Source organism: Paramisgurnus dabryanus, chromosome 1 (genome assembly GCF_030506205.2).
Source record: "Paramisgurnus dabryanus chromosome 1, PD_genome_1.1, whole genome shotgun sequence".
Classification (NCBI taxonomy): Eukaryota; Metazoa; Chordata; class Actinopteri; order Cypriniformes; family Cobitidae; genus Paramisgurnus; species Paramisgurnus dabryanus.
This window is the reverse complement of record NC_133337.1, coordinates 58,945,071-58,961,521: the sequence shown is the minus strand read 5'-3', so window position 1 is coordinate 58,961,521 and position 16,451 is coordinate 58,945,071. Positions and strand designations below refer to the sequence as shown.

Genomic DNA, 16,451 nt, shown 5'->3' with positions numbered 1-16,451 from the left:
CATACTTCCAGGTCACAAGGAGAATCCAGACAGTCTCCGAAACAAATATAACTTCATTGCTGATGTGGTGGACAAGATCGCTCCAGCTGTGGTTCACATTGAGCTGTTTCGCAAGTATGGCTTCCTGTCTCCTCAGTTGCACGCTTTATTAGTCAATGACCTAAGGAATATTCCATTTTCTTAAAAGAAAAATCCAGATAATTTACTCACCACCATGTCATCCAAAATGTTGATGTCTTTCTTTGTTCAGTCGAGAAGAAATTATGTTTTTTGAGGAAAACATTGCAGGATTTTTCTAATTTTAATGGACTTTAATAGACACCAACAATTAGCACTTAACTCAACACGTAACAGTTTTTTTCAACGGAGTTTCAAAGGAATATAAACGATCCCAAACGAGGCATAAGGGTCTTATCTAGCAAAACGATTGTCATTTTTGACAAGAAAAATAACAAATATACACTTTTAAAGCACAACTTCTCGTCTAGATCCGGTCCAGCGCGACCTAACGTAAATGCGTAGTGACGTAGGGAGGTCACGTGTTACATATATAAAACGCACATTTGCAGACCATTGTAAACAATAAACTGACACAAAGACATTAATTAGTATCATTCGACTTACAACAACGTCGGAACGCTCCTCTTTCAACACACTTGTAAACACTGGGGGGGAGTTTCGCGTTCGTCCTCTGTGACCTCTTGACGTCATGACGTATTGCGTGGGGTCACGTTGGCGCATCACGACCGGATCTTAACGAGAAGTTGTGCTTTAAAAGTGTAAATTGTTTATTTTTCTTGTCAAAAATTACAATCGTTTTGCTAGATAAGACCCTTATGCCTCGTTTGGGATCGTTTAGAGTCCTTTGAAACTCCGTTGAAAAAAACTGTTAAGTGTTGAGTTAAGTATCAAATGTTGGGCTCTATTAAATCCTGCAATGTTTTCCTCAAAAAACATAATTTCTTCTCGACTGAACAAAGAAAGACATCAACATTTTGGATGACATGGTGGTGAGTAAATTATCTGGATTTTTCTTTTAAGAAAATGGAATATTCCTTTAAGATCATGAAGGACCTTTATCTGTGTCAAACTTCAACACAAAATCCTCACTTCACAATCATTTTGAAGCACATTGAAAGGGCTTGACTCGAATATCATGCTGCTAATGTGAAGTTAACAGCATAATAGTTATAAGCATAAAAATAAATATGATAGCATATAAACATAAATTTGAATGATTTGTATTTATAGGCAACATTTCTGACACTAACTAACAGTTTTTACTGACCATGTCACAATGCATTCTGAGATTAATTCTTCTGCGAAAGATGCATGACGACCAAGCTAGTGTTGCTCATGTTGATCGTGAACCTAAGATGATCTCTAGGTCTTGGAACAGAGCTAAAGGTTAGCAGTAGGATCTGGCCTGTAAAGTTCTGACAGAAAAAAACTAAATACGGATGTTATTTTAAGTGCTGTTTGGTAAGAATGATACTATATGTGATCCACAACATTAAACATGTTTTGACTTGAAACCAGATATGAATAGACCTCTCACAAATATCAAAATATTTTAAAAGTTGTTTCTCATCGAGCAAGACTTTGTTTTTTCGAGGGTAAAATGCATGCAACCTCATTTTAAAGACTTTGAGATGTTGAAAAAGAATTTTCAGCCACCTTCAATGTTTGCTGTTCGGTGGAATGTAAATGATATTACTTAATGGTTAATATCTATCCTAAAGTTATCTTCTTTCTTTTTTCGGTAGGATGGCTTTCAGCAAGCGGGAGGTGGCAGTGGCCAGTGGCTCTGGATTCGTGGTGTCTGAAGACGGTCTGATTGTAACTAATGCTCATGTGGTGGCCAACAAGCATCGGGTGAAGGTCGAGCTGAAGACCGGCGCCACTTACGATGCCAAGATCAAAGATGTGGATGAGAAAGCCGATATCGCTCTCATCAAGATAGACGCTCCAGTGAGTACCCGCAGATTTATGCTTAGAGTAGGCAAAGCTGAAGTGAGCACTAACACAAAATCACTCATTTCCACAGAGTAATAAGTTGCCTACCATTATCGATACATTATCGATACATTCAACATATAAAGGATGTCTCATGTAGGAAAATACATAAGAAATTCAAATGTAGCATCCTACAGTATCTTCCATTAAAATAAGGCAATCCCATAATTCTTTGCTATAAGGTCAGTAGAACAAAGTCATCCAAGACGATGCAAAGGATGAGAAAAATGAAGTCTTTTTTTAAAGACTTTTAGTCTTAGTCTTTAGAAATCTTATGTAGGCAACAGACAGCAAGGAAGCTAGATTTTGGAAAATAGTGTGAGTCATTACAGAGAGAAAGAGTAATACATTATACTTTGTTTAATGTTAACATCTTAGACTTATGAAAGAAATCTGCTGCCCTAGTTTCAGGGTTACCTCTTGATATTTTTCCCAAATAGAGCAGAGCTGCACTTCTGTATGCTTTACTTGGCTTGTGTTTGGTGTAGCTCAGAGAATAATGACTTTGTTTTAGAGAGAGGTCACTTCTGTACAGGAAGAGACAGACCCTGATAAGCAGTGTTGAATTTCTCCACTAAACAACTGTGACTCCACACCCAGACCAATCACCAAACAAGTCAAGGGGTTGTTTTAGCTTTAGTGCATGTTATACTGTATGGAAAACTTTGTAATATATTATCAGGTTTTAGCATTAGCAGTCAAAAAGACATAGAAATGTACATTAGTTTACACTGAAAACTTCTCTCAGCTAGCATAGAGAGAGAAAACGTGATTTCAGTTTTAATAAATCTCTGGATACATTTTGTCATATTTGCGGTCATGACATGTCAGTGTATTTCATCTTGGAGGAATAAGATCTGCTTAAGCTGCTGCTGCTCTTGTTTTAGAGCAAGTATGAAAACTTGCAAGTTCAAAAGAGCTTGCAAATAATGCTTCTGCAACGTTAAGCACAAGTTTAACGAAAAGAGATCTAGGCAGGTGGAGCTGGGGGTGGAGGTGGGTGATTGTTCCCGGTCTGATAACTTTCTGTATGATACAGCTTACAACATGCCAACTATTCAAATGCATTGTTATTGCTATAAATTACCTGAAACCCCAATCAGTTTGATTAATGCTAAGTGCAAGCTAATTGGCTGACAGATCGCAAGATAATAAGGCATGAATGAAAGTACAAGTTTATAAAAATAGATACAGCTGAAGGATTTGATGTGGGAAGTTGCAAAAAAAGATATGCACCAACACGCAGATTTAACAATACGCATGGTGTTCATGTTTGGTGATGGTATCTTGTGCTGGCAGTCAGAAGTGCCACGTTGCTGTAATTCAGCCCAGACTCTTATGCATAGTTTTTCCTTCCTTTGGCTCAGGTTCTGCTGAGTCACTGCGGTACTGTGAATCATTTATATTGTAACTGTCTCATACTGCGTTTCCTGACAGAGTTTGATTGATTGGTAGAAAAATAGGTGAAAATTCCTTCTTGTTTTATAAATGAACAGATTTAGAATTTGCCTGAGGGTCGTTTCACCACCCATTTTGTTTGTCTGGCTGTTTTGGGGTGGTAAGCATTTCCAAACCCAGTGCAGATTATTTTTAAGCTCAAGTGGCTTTTAGGAAAATCAAATCGGTGCTAAGACTTGCAGTTAATTGTCATTATTTAACTACCCCTAAAACAGCATGAATAGGGGCCATTTGCAGAGGCGTCATGCCCATTCAAACTGAGGGGGCACCTGCCCCCTTGGTTTTTTTGAGCCAATGGATTTTCATCCAACCTCAAAATCAAATAAGCGTCCATTAATCTGTTATTTGACTTTTAATCTGTTAATATGCACAATATTATACATTCTGTGCTGCATCCTTGTCACTTTTCGGAGATTTTCGCCGTTTTGATAGTGTTTTGATCATGTTACATTACTTTTATTCTGGCGGCAGCTGGCGCTGCAGTCAGAGCGCAGTCGCAGACGTCATCAGTGTCTGGGCGCGCTCACGAGCTCTCTGAAGTTGCTGGCTTGCTGCTGCATTTGGCTATCTGAGGAATTAAAACGTGTTAGAAACGCTCACAACATTTCCAAACCCCAGTACGGTAATGTGCAGTTAACCTTCTCTGTGTAGAAAATGTATGGTTTTAAATGTGACCGTCTCAACGTTATATTAGCAGAGATTCATCTTCTTGGCACAACGCCAAAGTTCGCCAAAGTTCACGCGGGCGCGGAATCTCACATGCTCACATGAGGTAAAATTTAATGCAAAAATCCGTTCCTCTAATAATTTTATCTAAACATATTTTTTAAAATCATTATTGAACATTAAAATCAATCACGTGGCTATAGCTTATGTCATTTTCGTTGTTTATATACTTTATGGATTTAAAATTACATTAATTTTATATGATAATGTAGTTGTTGTGCAAAATGCATTAATGACACAATTAAACAAGCCATTAAGACTTAAATAAAACATGCCGTTTCAGATGTGAATATGATGCAAATGTGTCATTATTCCGATTGAATAGTATATGATATGAAAGTAGTCATCACTTTTATTTTGGAGGTTTTTGCATGAAAGCAGGGGTTTTCAGATTGTTAGAAATGTAAGTGCCATGGAAAAGACTGAAAGCTCTATAATATTTCGTTTGATGTCTGTGTATGCACAAATTTCTGTGAGCTGTTGACACTGTGCCCCCTTAAAAAAAATTGGTGCATGACGCCCCTGGCCATTTGCACAACACAACTAAAAGCAGAAAATGTTTTGGTTGTCCATAAACATGTTAACACTGTTCTGGGGGTCAGAAAATGCAAAATGGGTTTCAAAGTGCAAGTATTTAAAAATTACACATCATCTCAGTGTAAACAAAAAAAATGTGAATTTGTGAAAATGGTGAAGTCATGTATGTGCAATACATGTTCAGACATTGTATGACATTGGCAACTACTGGCCTGGCACACATAATACATAGTTTTTAGACATGTTCGCGATCCGTGTAAATGGGGATCTTTTAACAACGTTGACGTTTACACGCAATCAGCGCAAAAAAAAAACTTGTAGGTTTTTAGTACATCGTTGTTGAGTAAACTTACCTTCAGGTCGCATTTACATTGCAAGTGACTCAATTCCGGGTTTTTGTAAAGGAAAAACTCATTTTTATATTTTTAGATCTGGAAATTTGTAAGTGACTCTTCTTGGCAGTGCAATGGAGGACAACGGCTTTGCTTAGTGAAAAGATATGCACCAACACGCAGATTTAACAATACGCATGGTGTTCATGTTTGGTGATGGTATATTGTGCTGGCAGTCAGAGTAATGAAGTTTCATGTTTTGTTCGAAATAAAGTGGTTTAATCTTGTATTTAAATATTGAATAAATCATTTAGTTTGTGACGTGATTTAATAAGAATTTAATTCAATATAGGAAAAAAGAAAAATATACAGTACTGTGCAAAAGTCTCAGGCCACCACCACTAGACTTGTTTTTTTAGAAGTTTTAATGTCCATCCATATTTATTTTTCAATCTATTTTATTAAGATACAAAGAGAAAATATATAAAATGTGGACAAAAAATAAAAAATAAAAATTTCAGGACTAAATGTCTTTTTTAGGCCTTGTCTGTGTTTAGTGTGGCCTCTCTTGGCACAAAACACATCTTGAGCATTTTGAGCAGAATGAAGTAAAAACACTAATTTCTTTAAAATTATGATTAAATTTCATTTAGGTTTAAGAGATCCTGCAGTTTCCTGCTATTGCTTAAGTGGAAGGGGAGTTTTCCCTAAAAACGTGACACATCAGTTTACATTTTTAAACAGTTTTTTAATACTATATACACATTTCCTGTTTTTTTCTGGATGTATTCTCTTAAAGAGACTGTGAGAAACAATTATATATGATCACTATAACATTGCAAAAATAAAAATAATATTCTGGCATGGTGGCCTAAGGTTTTTACACAGTACTGTATAATATTATATTTTAATAAATTCATTATAAAATGTATTATATGAAACCTGAAATAAATTTTTTTTTTCAATTTATACTGTATGGTATTTTACTGAAACTGTGCAGATGTTTGAAACTGGCCTAACCCTGCATTCTGGATGAGATAAATCTACCCTGTGGAGATGAAAAACGGATGCCAGTGTAGCATGTTAAAGCATGTTGCTGTTTTTATTTCCAGTTAGTATCTAGTGAATGTTTTAGGCAGGTTTCCACAGGCCACATCAGGTAAAGAGAAATAATAAACAGGTCAGGATGACACACACCGGCTCTTTGACTGTACATTCAGATCTGGGTCAAGATATTTTTTTGATAATTTGTGTTAATATTTAAAAGTATGTTTCTGATGTTTCTTATCTAGATCCATGAGGGTGTGGTATGTGTGAGAGTTTTTGTGCATTCCTGGTAATTATCACGTTGTGGGGACCAATTAGATAGGAATACCAGTATTTTTGTGACCTTGTGGGGACATTTTGAGGTCCCCATTAAGAAACAGCTTATAAATCAAATAAAATGATGTTTCTTAAAAATGTGAAGTAGGAGAAGGGTTTCTGTAATGGTTGGGGTTAGGGAATGGGGTAGGTAAGGGGAATAAAATGCATTACGTCTATGGAATGTCCCCACAAAACATGGAAACCAAAATGTGTGTGTGTGTGTGTGTGTGTGTGTGTGTGTGTGTGTGTGTGTGTGTGTGTGTGTGTGTGTGTGTGTGTGTGTGTGTGTGCGGACATGTGTTTCCGCTGTAGGACTGAGTATGTTAACAGACCCGACAGATTTCACAGATGTTCTTTTGACTCCCAAACATGTTGTTGATGATATACACAGATCCGATGGATGTTAGTGAGATTGTGTACATCTGGGAAGGGCTGGTTTACAGACAGTGTTTTCCAGTTCTTACACAGTTTTATAGTGTATAGTACAGTATATGCACAAGGTTGCAACCATGTGCTAAGTCTGATCAAGCATTACAAGCTGATATTAATTCAAAAGAGTAGTTCAGAAACTTTCTGAGCTGTAGAAGTTGGTTGCAATTTGCAATCTCATTGCTGCTTAAATCTACACACAGCACCTTTAAGTCCTTAATCGTTTTGTTAGTATTTTACAAAACAAAAAACAACAGCTGTAAGATGTAGCAAACAGTAGCAAACTTTAATTCATTAGCATGACATAAAAATTTCCTTTAGCTTGCTGGCAACCCTGCTGACTCTATAAACTTCCATTCTTTTTTATTCCAGAACTCCACTTATTTCTTGTTTTCACTGTGTTTGGTTGACCACAGGAAACTGTTTTATCAGATTTCTTTCATCTGAACCCTTTGCCCTATTCTGTCTTGAGTTTGTGGTATATGTAAATTGATGTGGGTCGTGTAAGCTAGCTTCATATTATTAAAACAAAAGGTCTGACCTTGCTGTGCGTGCTTTATAATTTACTGCAACAGGAAAGCCCCTGTAATTAGGATACAGTCTCGAAACAGCAGTAAAAGTATTCAAATGCCAACCAGTGTTTTAAGCAATAGTTCTTCTGTGTTTTGTCAATGCACACTTTATTTTCTGCTAATACACTGAAAAAATTACTCATTCAATTTACTCAAATTTTAAGCTACATTTAAACAAAAGTTTTTTATTTTTATTTTCTTTTTTAAATGTAGCTTAAATAAATTGATTGCAACCACTTACCTTAAATAAAAATTAGAAAATTGAATGAGTCACTTTTTTAGTGTACCTTACAAAACTTAAATCCGAATTTATATGTTTTCTCTTATTTTTTATGTAAATAAGAAAGAACAGAGAAATGCCCTACAGTAAGGTTGAGTTGCTTGATATCTACTTTGGCGTTCAGAGTGATGATAATTAAAGAGACAAATATAACTATATTAGCATCAACACTAAATGAACAAAAATGCTCATGTTATGAATAATAACATGAATGAACGTTATAATGTTATATAATAATGAACGTTATGTTAATTCTAAACATACATGCTGCAGTGTTATAGTCACAAAAATTGATGTAAATCAATGCTGAATAATCTTCCCTTCAAAGTCTGTGTGCAAAAACGAATGCCCTCTCTGAAGGCTGAAGGTGTGCTCGTCGCTGGCATGCACGCTACTCAACATTGGACGTTTAGGGAAATTTAAATATACTATATCATATACAAACATAAGTAAACATTTTGTTTGGTCATAAGAAGACATGCATGCAAGGTCATACAATTTTTTAAAAATGGAAACAAATCTTTTCCTCAAAACTTTTGTACGGTAGTGTTTATTGTTAAAAAGATTAGAATAAATCTGTTCTTTTGTAACTTTTTATTCATCAAAGAATCCTGATACTTGCACTCATCAAACCTGGATTTATTTGATAAAAATCCTTCAGAAGTCATTCTAGTATAAGCAGTGTGCTGTGTGCATGTGACTAAGGAATGTGCAAGGTATAAAGTAAAAACTGAAACTGCATTAAATCTTGTTGTTTTAAAAAAACATTTTTTTTTTAACTACATTTAAGTTCTTTATAGGCAACCTTGCAATTTTGTCAAATTCCCACTATTTCCCCATACATTTCCATTAAATTCCTGTTAATTTCCATGGAAAGTTTCCAGACTTGAAAATTCCCTGATTTTTGCAACCCTAATTATTTCCCACCTGCGCAGCAATCAACAGAAGCAAAAAAACAAACAAAAAAAAAACATTCAGGAGAACACCAGAGATTATAAAATTGGCAGTATGTTTTATTGGTCATCAGCTGAAAAAAATGCTGAAACTGATTCCTACAAACTTGTTTTTCATTTCTTTATCTTTATAATTGTGGTGTGAAAGTTTTTATAGTTATCATTATCTTTTATAGTGTAAACGGCTCTTAACAAGGATTTAAATCTATAGTACTGTATGTCAGGGTTGCTAAAAATGTAAGTGCATAATGACTTTAATTACTGTAACTAACATACAGTGGCTCCTAAAAGTATTTTTACACTTAAATATACTGTATGTTTCAAAGTTATTGCATTTGAAAACAAAATATCATATCAGGTGTTGTGTATTTAAAAGAAAAAACGTACAAGAACTATATTCAGTAAAACATTTTACGAAGAGAAGTTTGTTAGGTTTAAAATGGTCAGTTGATATATGAGATACAACACTTTTTGCACTGTAAATATTATATATTCTGCATTTATAAATTATAAAAATAAAGCTGAATTAACTTGCATGAGACGTTTCCCAGACAGGACTTAAGCCTAGTCCCAGACTAACTTAAATGTTGGTGCTGTCTCGATTGAAAACAACTTGCTCCGACATATCTCAAAACATATCACTTTTTATGTCTCAAGATGCACACCAGTAGTGTTTATTTATAAATTATGCTTTTAAAAATGACTTTAATATCCAAATTTAACTAAACTAATCTCTGTCTGGGAAAACGACACTATTTTTATAATTTATAGCAACTCACTAGTAGGGTGGCAAAGTGCAACAAGGAGTTTTAACAGTGTGGTGGTCAAACATTAGTTAATCTTCATAGTTAATTTGATGTAATAAGTTTAATACCCTTTATTTACTGTGGTAGGGGGACATCTGTGTAACTTTCAGGAGAAGCTAATAAAATTACTTTTGGGGGGTCACCAGTGTCGGCGCCACGAGCGGGCCCTAGGGGGCATGGCCCGGCCACTTGAGTCACTGTGCCCCCTTACTTCTCAAAATAATAATGAACTTAATAATTAAAAAAATGTGCTGCAAATAAATTTGGTTATACAATGGATACTGATTAAAATTAGGAGTATAATTAATAAAAAAATAATAATTAAAATACTAACCCACAATGCAATGCTAACATAGTCAGCCAGTTTCATACACGCAGCCACTACATTTGAACAACACAAATTCTTAAAGCTATCCCCAGTGTTTTGTCTGCACTGAAAGTTAATGTCACGTTCGGGGTCTCAATCGCCATGCGTGAGAACTCATTCTCTATCTAAATAATGTACACTTGTAGGCTAAGTCTCGGCATTTGAGCAAGATGAAGAAATTTTAAAAGGACCCTCTTAAAAAGTTTTAAAAATCCTTTCGTCGCCTGCAGCTCTTCTAAAGGTAAAATGCATAGTTCATTCTGGTGTTAGATATCTCAGTGACATTGTTTTCTTTTGCTGTTATTTGGTTATGTACTGGTCTTTATGATTTGCGTGAGTTTTTCAGTCTTGCACTTTAGCGTCATGATAAGTTATGGTTTTACTATAGTGAGGGATTTATTTGTGACAACAAATTGGCCGGCTGTAATAATCCCGCTTATTTCATGGCTAGTTGCTATACGAGTAAATATATAGACATAACATTTATATTTGATGTCTTTTATTAGCTTATTTTTAAGAAATACAAACCTTCTGGGAACATGTACGTTTCATAATGGGTGAAAGCCAGACGCATTAAAACAAGTTAAAAGTCAAAAGATGAACATTCGGTTTAATCAATGTAAATACAATCTTATATACGTTATTAATTAAGAATATTTATTCTGTATAATTTGATGGTGTTAAACTCCCTGTTACGTGACTCGCACGCAGCACCTGTGTGAGGCTGTGTTTCAGGCGGTTGTTCAAGGAATAAAATACCTTTGAATGTGGCGACTGGCCAATCAGTACCAAGCATTTTACAGTGCCATGTAGTAGTAATTAATAATAATAATAATAATATACTACTACTAATAATAAAATAATAAGATGAACGAGGTGCCCCCCTAGTGAAACAGGAGGCCCCCTCATTCTGTATTCTCTGGCGCCGACCCTGGGGGTCACGATACTTTACAGTGTTAAAATGATGTGGGTCAAATTATGTAGTTTTTCCCTTAATTAGATCCAAAAAAATGTACCAACGTATCTGTCTGGAATTTTCCTCTCAGGTCATTTTGGAAGCCATTCTGGCAACATTACTGTCTCATAAACCTTCACTTCACTGCTTTAAATGGATAATGGATCAAATTTTTCGCTCAACTGCAATGGTAAAATATTCCAACAGTTATTCTGCCACAACTTACCATAAGTTCTTCATACGCCAAATATTTCTCTAAATGGGGAACATTGATTTACAGTAGATGTCTTTTAAAATCTGGGTCAAACTTTTGAGGTTAGTCTTGGTTCAGTTCTCGCTCAGAGCCTGGACATTTCTTTATGACACTTCTTTGGCTAAAATAAAGAGAGCTCTTCAACATCTCGCTGTCGCTTATACAAATGAGTACTGTAGATATTTTCTGGATAAACAGCAGCTGGAGTCTTGATCCAGTTTTGCTTTACATACCACAAAGCAAGTTCACAAGAATTCATGTTAGCTGTGTTGTACTTAAGACTTATCAATGCCAGTTAAATGACATAGGAGTCTAAGCATACTCCAGTGTGTTTAGCACAAGAGATTTGGCTGGCACGCACACTTGTTTCAGCACATATTTGAGAAGGTTTGGTCTTGTCTTCCAAGGCAGCGGTCTTACCTCATTCTTCCATTATGGGTTAGACAGAGTAAAATTGGGTCAAGCTCCTTACTGCAAAGACTTGGATAACTTTTGATTCATTATAGGTTTGTGTTTTTTACATTATATGCACTCCTGAACTAGGGATGTGCACGAATGGTCAAATATTTGATCTGCAATAGACAAAATGCTATTCGAATGTTTGTTTGTTTTTAATGCGCCACCGCAGGGTTAAAGGGGTCATCTGACTTTTTCAAATTTTAAGCGCTATAACTAGGTCCCCAGTGCTTCTATCAACCTAGAAAATGTAATAAAGATCAACCCAGTAACTTTGTTCGGGTAAGCCATTTTCTGCAAGCGTGTGAAAAATTAGGTTGTTCAGATTTCTCTTGTTTTGTGAGGTAGGTAGCAAGGCGAATTAAAATAATACCGCCCCCTTTATCTGCAATATCCAACCACAGCACTGCCATAGTGCAGAGAGAAAGAGAGAGAGAAAAAAGTACTTGACAGCACAATTGAGTTTCAATTACAACAAACCACCATCATTGTGATCAGTGTTTGCATTTCATCAGCTTATTTGCATTTTAAACCACACACCCCAAAACGGCAGACTTTTTTAGCTAAAAAAAATAATTGAGCTAAAACTTCACATATGCACTCTGGGGACACAAAATAGTTATTTTACATCTTAAAAAATCTCATAATATGACCAATTAAGCCTACTGCTAATTTAATGCTTTTTCACTTCAACTGTATACTAACAATATACATGAAAATTAATTTGTATGTATTTCTGATTGTTTTGGCAATTCAGATTGCAGACTTATTTAAGTATTTAAAGTTTTTTTACACCAGGATGTCTCTTTTTGTCCACCTGCTTACGTGTTATTTAGATGTGCTTCTATGCCGCATAAGCGCATCATGAGATTTGTTAGGTTTCTGTTATATAGCTGACTTTATTTTGTTAATACAAAGCTAAACAAGGCAGACACATAGAACAAAACGAAACTGAGAACATTTATTGCAGTGCTCTGTGGAAAATGAACCGGTTGACTGCAGATGGCTGTTTAACAGCAAACAGCAGCTCCGTCTTTGCAAAGTGTTGTTAAATTAAGCTTGAAATTTTGCACAGTCAGCAATAAGGTATCAAGTCAGCTTACGTTATTTGTAACACACTGCATCCTCTGTTCTCTTAACGTTGGGTTCTTTGGGATGCTGAGCAAGGTTAAATTTCCCTCACAAACAAAAACACACTTTTTGGTGACACCCTTGATTTCCTGATTTATAAACTAAATGACAAATCTTTCACTAGAAAGTTCTTGTTGCAAGGAATTCTCTCCTTCATGATGTCATACAGGACCATATTCGGGGGAAAAAACGTATACAAACACTGATGGAGTGTACACAAATACAATACAGAAATACTAGTTTACATCCAACTAGTTTTTAAATCAATTATGTCAAATTCTGAGAAAAGTACTAATTTTTGAGGTTGTTGAAATGAGATCTGACTGACAACAGTACAATAATAGGGCTGTATTGATCGCCATTCTGATATTACTGATCTTCTCAGAGAAAAAGATTGCAAACTCATTGCATTTGTTGTCAGAGATCATTTCATGAGGAATTTGAAGATTTGGGGGTTTGTTAGTCTTTCTACAGTAGCAAAAAGAGTGCAAGAGTGTTGTTTATATTGTTGTTTATAATGTTTGAGAAGAAGGTCTGTCTAGCTGTGCTATAATTTACTTCAAGTCATGTACTATTTCTGCCACATAAGTTCAGCCTTTTGTGCATGTTGTTTTCATGCTCTGTACTGTTGTTGTGTTTCTCCAAGGTGCTTTACGTCGGCCAGTGATCATCCTGACCTTTACTGGAGCTATACCATCAATAGCATCTTTAACTTTTAAGTTAACATATTCAAGGAGAACATCAACAGAGTCTGGTGATATGCTTGGCAACATTGATATAGCATTCATAAATACCTCACTGCCGTTCTCATTCATGAACCTGTTTTTGACATAGACAGACTTAGCATCAGTGGCAGGACAGATCAATAAATCAAAGTAACACAGGAATGGTCAGATAACAGTGGATGAAATGTTTAGACCCTTACTAATGAGCAGATCGAGAGTGTGTCCCTGACTGTCTGTAGGACCTTGCACGTGTTGGTTCAGATCAAAAGTATACAGTTAAAAGTTCAATTCCAGTATTGTTTTCTGCATTGAGTTTGAGTTTGAATTACATTTAAATGTATTCATTCTCTAGTTTTCAATGAAATGTTGTTGTTTTTTGGAATTTAAAATGATCATGTCACTCTTGCATTTTATGATAGTAGTAAAATGACAAAAACAGACCCTGTCAGTCCATTAAATGGAGCCAAAGTCAAAAAATTTTAACCAGTCAGATTGATTTTGGACATGATACCATATATCTCATTTACTTTTGCTGAGAAATGGGTAGTCACAGTCATAGTGTTTCTGGTAGATTTTGGGTTTAGAGAGGATGTGGAGAGCTGGGCTGAGATTGATTTACTCTAGAAGGGGTTTTTATATACACTGTTCATGTCCAAATCATCCTGACTCATCAGACTTTTTAAAACAGTTTTCAATTATTTACTGTAAGTCTTCTCATCCAGTGTGTTTATGGATGAGTCCTGGAAGAAGGTGCATGTTTCTGTTGTGTATCATTCTGTTTGTAAGAGAATGACAGATTTTGTATGTAGGACAAAATGCAGAATGCTATGTGGGAGTCCTGCTATTTACATGATTTTAAATTAGCTAGAGGTTGAATTCCAGTCAAGTCTTTAAAGTCTAAGTCAAAGTCAGTCAAAGCTTGGTTAAAGCAACACCAAAAATACCTTAAAATAACGTTTCCAAAAAAGTTTCAGTCATTCATCCACTAGAAACAGGGTGAACGCCACTTTCACATTCGCTTTCCAGCCCTCTATCGGCCAAAACCGTACTAAAGAAGTTTCCAACCGTCAGATCGCGGTTGAAATTAATTGGAATGCACAACCAAAAAACGAGATTTCTGCACAATTAAAAAAACAGTGGTTATCTCGTTTTGCAACGAAACTCTTCATATATTCACAAATATATGTAAGCTATGGAGAATTCCACACAACGTAGAAGTTTTTTGTATTTTAATGACATGCCCCAACCTGCCCCGCAAATAAAGTGGGATTTTTTTACATGTAAGTTTACAGGTATAAGGGCCACTTAATATAAAGTGGAACCCCCAAAATACCATCAGTTTTCAACTAGCAAGAAACAAATCATGGACTTGCACAGTCTTACACCGTTTATGCTTAATAAACTGATAACATGTGGGTCATGTAAACACATAAAATGGTTTTCTTTTATCGGGGAAAGCTCATAAACGGTGTAAGCAAAAAATGATCGGCACAGGTCAGGTGCCCTGATTTCGTGTGGCATGTAAACACCTTAACCGGCTTTCTCGCAGTTTTGTTCATGTGTGCATGTCTATTAAGTGCAAAGTAAGTGCAAAAGTCTCCATTAAGCGCAAAGTAACGCATAAAAGTCTCCACTCGACTAAAGCATTGGCAGAGAAACTGCGAAAATGAAAGCTCATTTTACATTTACAGGTTCTGCAGATATGAGAAGAGATACAACAAAGCTTAAGACAGATTAATACAGATATTACGTCTGCTTTTTTGAACAACTATTGTACTATGATGTAACTACCTCTACCTGAGACACCGGACAAATGTCCAAATCCCATGTAAATGCAGTTTTCTGCATTAGCCGGTTTATTTATTTGCATGTAAATGCATTATTTTCTATAATAATCAGATTTTTGTTAGTTATCCGCTTATTCTGTGCATGTAAAGACACTCATGGTTTTTACAGCAATGGCTAGATGTGTTATTCAGACACCAATATGTCAGGTTAGGGTTAATCTATGGTTAGGGTGCATGACTCAACAACTTGCCATTTCCCAGTGGATTTAAAGATAGCAGGTTTAGATTTATATAGACATCAATTCCCGGTTTGATGAACATAACAGCTTGAGGCAGTTGAGTCACAGCCTGTAGTGAAATCAGCAGAGTCAAAACATCAGTGGATCAGATTGAAATCACATTGAGTTGGTCTGGCAAAGGTACTTTCTTTTCTCAATTAGCTTCTATATTCACATCAGTGATCCACTTGTAAAGAGATTGAAGGGACTTGTCTGCAAATCCTCTTCTCTACTCTAACAGACTACACAAGCCGATTAAATCGTCTTGCAGATGATCTTTTATTTAAAGACGTTATTTTGAGACAACAGTAAACAGAAGTTGTACATACGTGTATGCCATGCCTTGCCAACCAACTCAAATGCCTTGATTTTATATACCAGCATTGTGTTTTTGTGATCTATAATAAGACAGACAAAGTGATCTGTTGTCATGCCAAGATACAATAACTTCTCAGTGAACGTGTCAGCAGGTGTCTTGGTAATCAACTTTGTCGTCATCACACATGGCTGTAATAGTTTTCTATTCTCTACAGTATGCAGTGCATAAGATATGTGAGAGATTTGTAGTGCTGTCCAAAATCTGAAATGCTTTAATAATTTGACTCCCTGTATGGTGCAATATTTTACAGGGAACTTCAATATTTGCTGGTGCTGCATTGATTTACAAAAAGATGTAAAGTTGTGGCCAAGCTTCGAGTCTCTCTCTTCAGTCAAATATTTTCATCAGTGTCCAAATCTCACTCATTTTCTATCAGTTTTTCCCAGTACTGCTTCATAGTTGACTATCATTCTTTGTATTGTGAAGGAGGGAGTGTTTTCTGAGTTTTGCTTTGGGACATGACTATTGATAATATTTCATGACAGTTCTTGACATTCTGATCATCTTTCACCAGTTATCTTCTTCGGCACTAAATGTTTCTGTCCTGAAGCTTCTGAGGACATGCAAAGAGTTTAACTCAGCAAAAGTAAAATATTCGATTACAGATGCATTTAATAATTCAAGAAAACACCTCAGTTAAATCTGA

At 35.7% G+C, this 16,451-nt stretch overlaps 1 protein-coding gene across 1 annotated transcript in view; it reads left to right on the top strand.

Moving 5' to 3' along the window:
- htra1b (HtrA serine peptidase 1b) overlaps nucleotides 1–16,451 on the top strand; it is a 38,773-nt gene that overhangs the window by 11,283 nt on the left and 11,039 nt on the right. Inside the window, exons 2-3 of the mRNA XM_065242643.1 lie at nucleotides 12–114; nucleotides 1,767–1,971. Coding sequence (XP_065098715.1) covers nucleotides 12–114; nucleotides 1,767–1,971 — 308 coding nt within the window. The remainder of the gene's footprint in view (nucleotides 1–11; nucleotides 115–1,766; nucleotides 1,972–16,451) is intronic.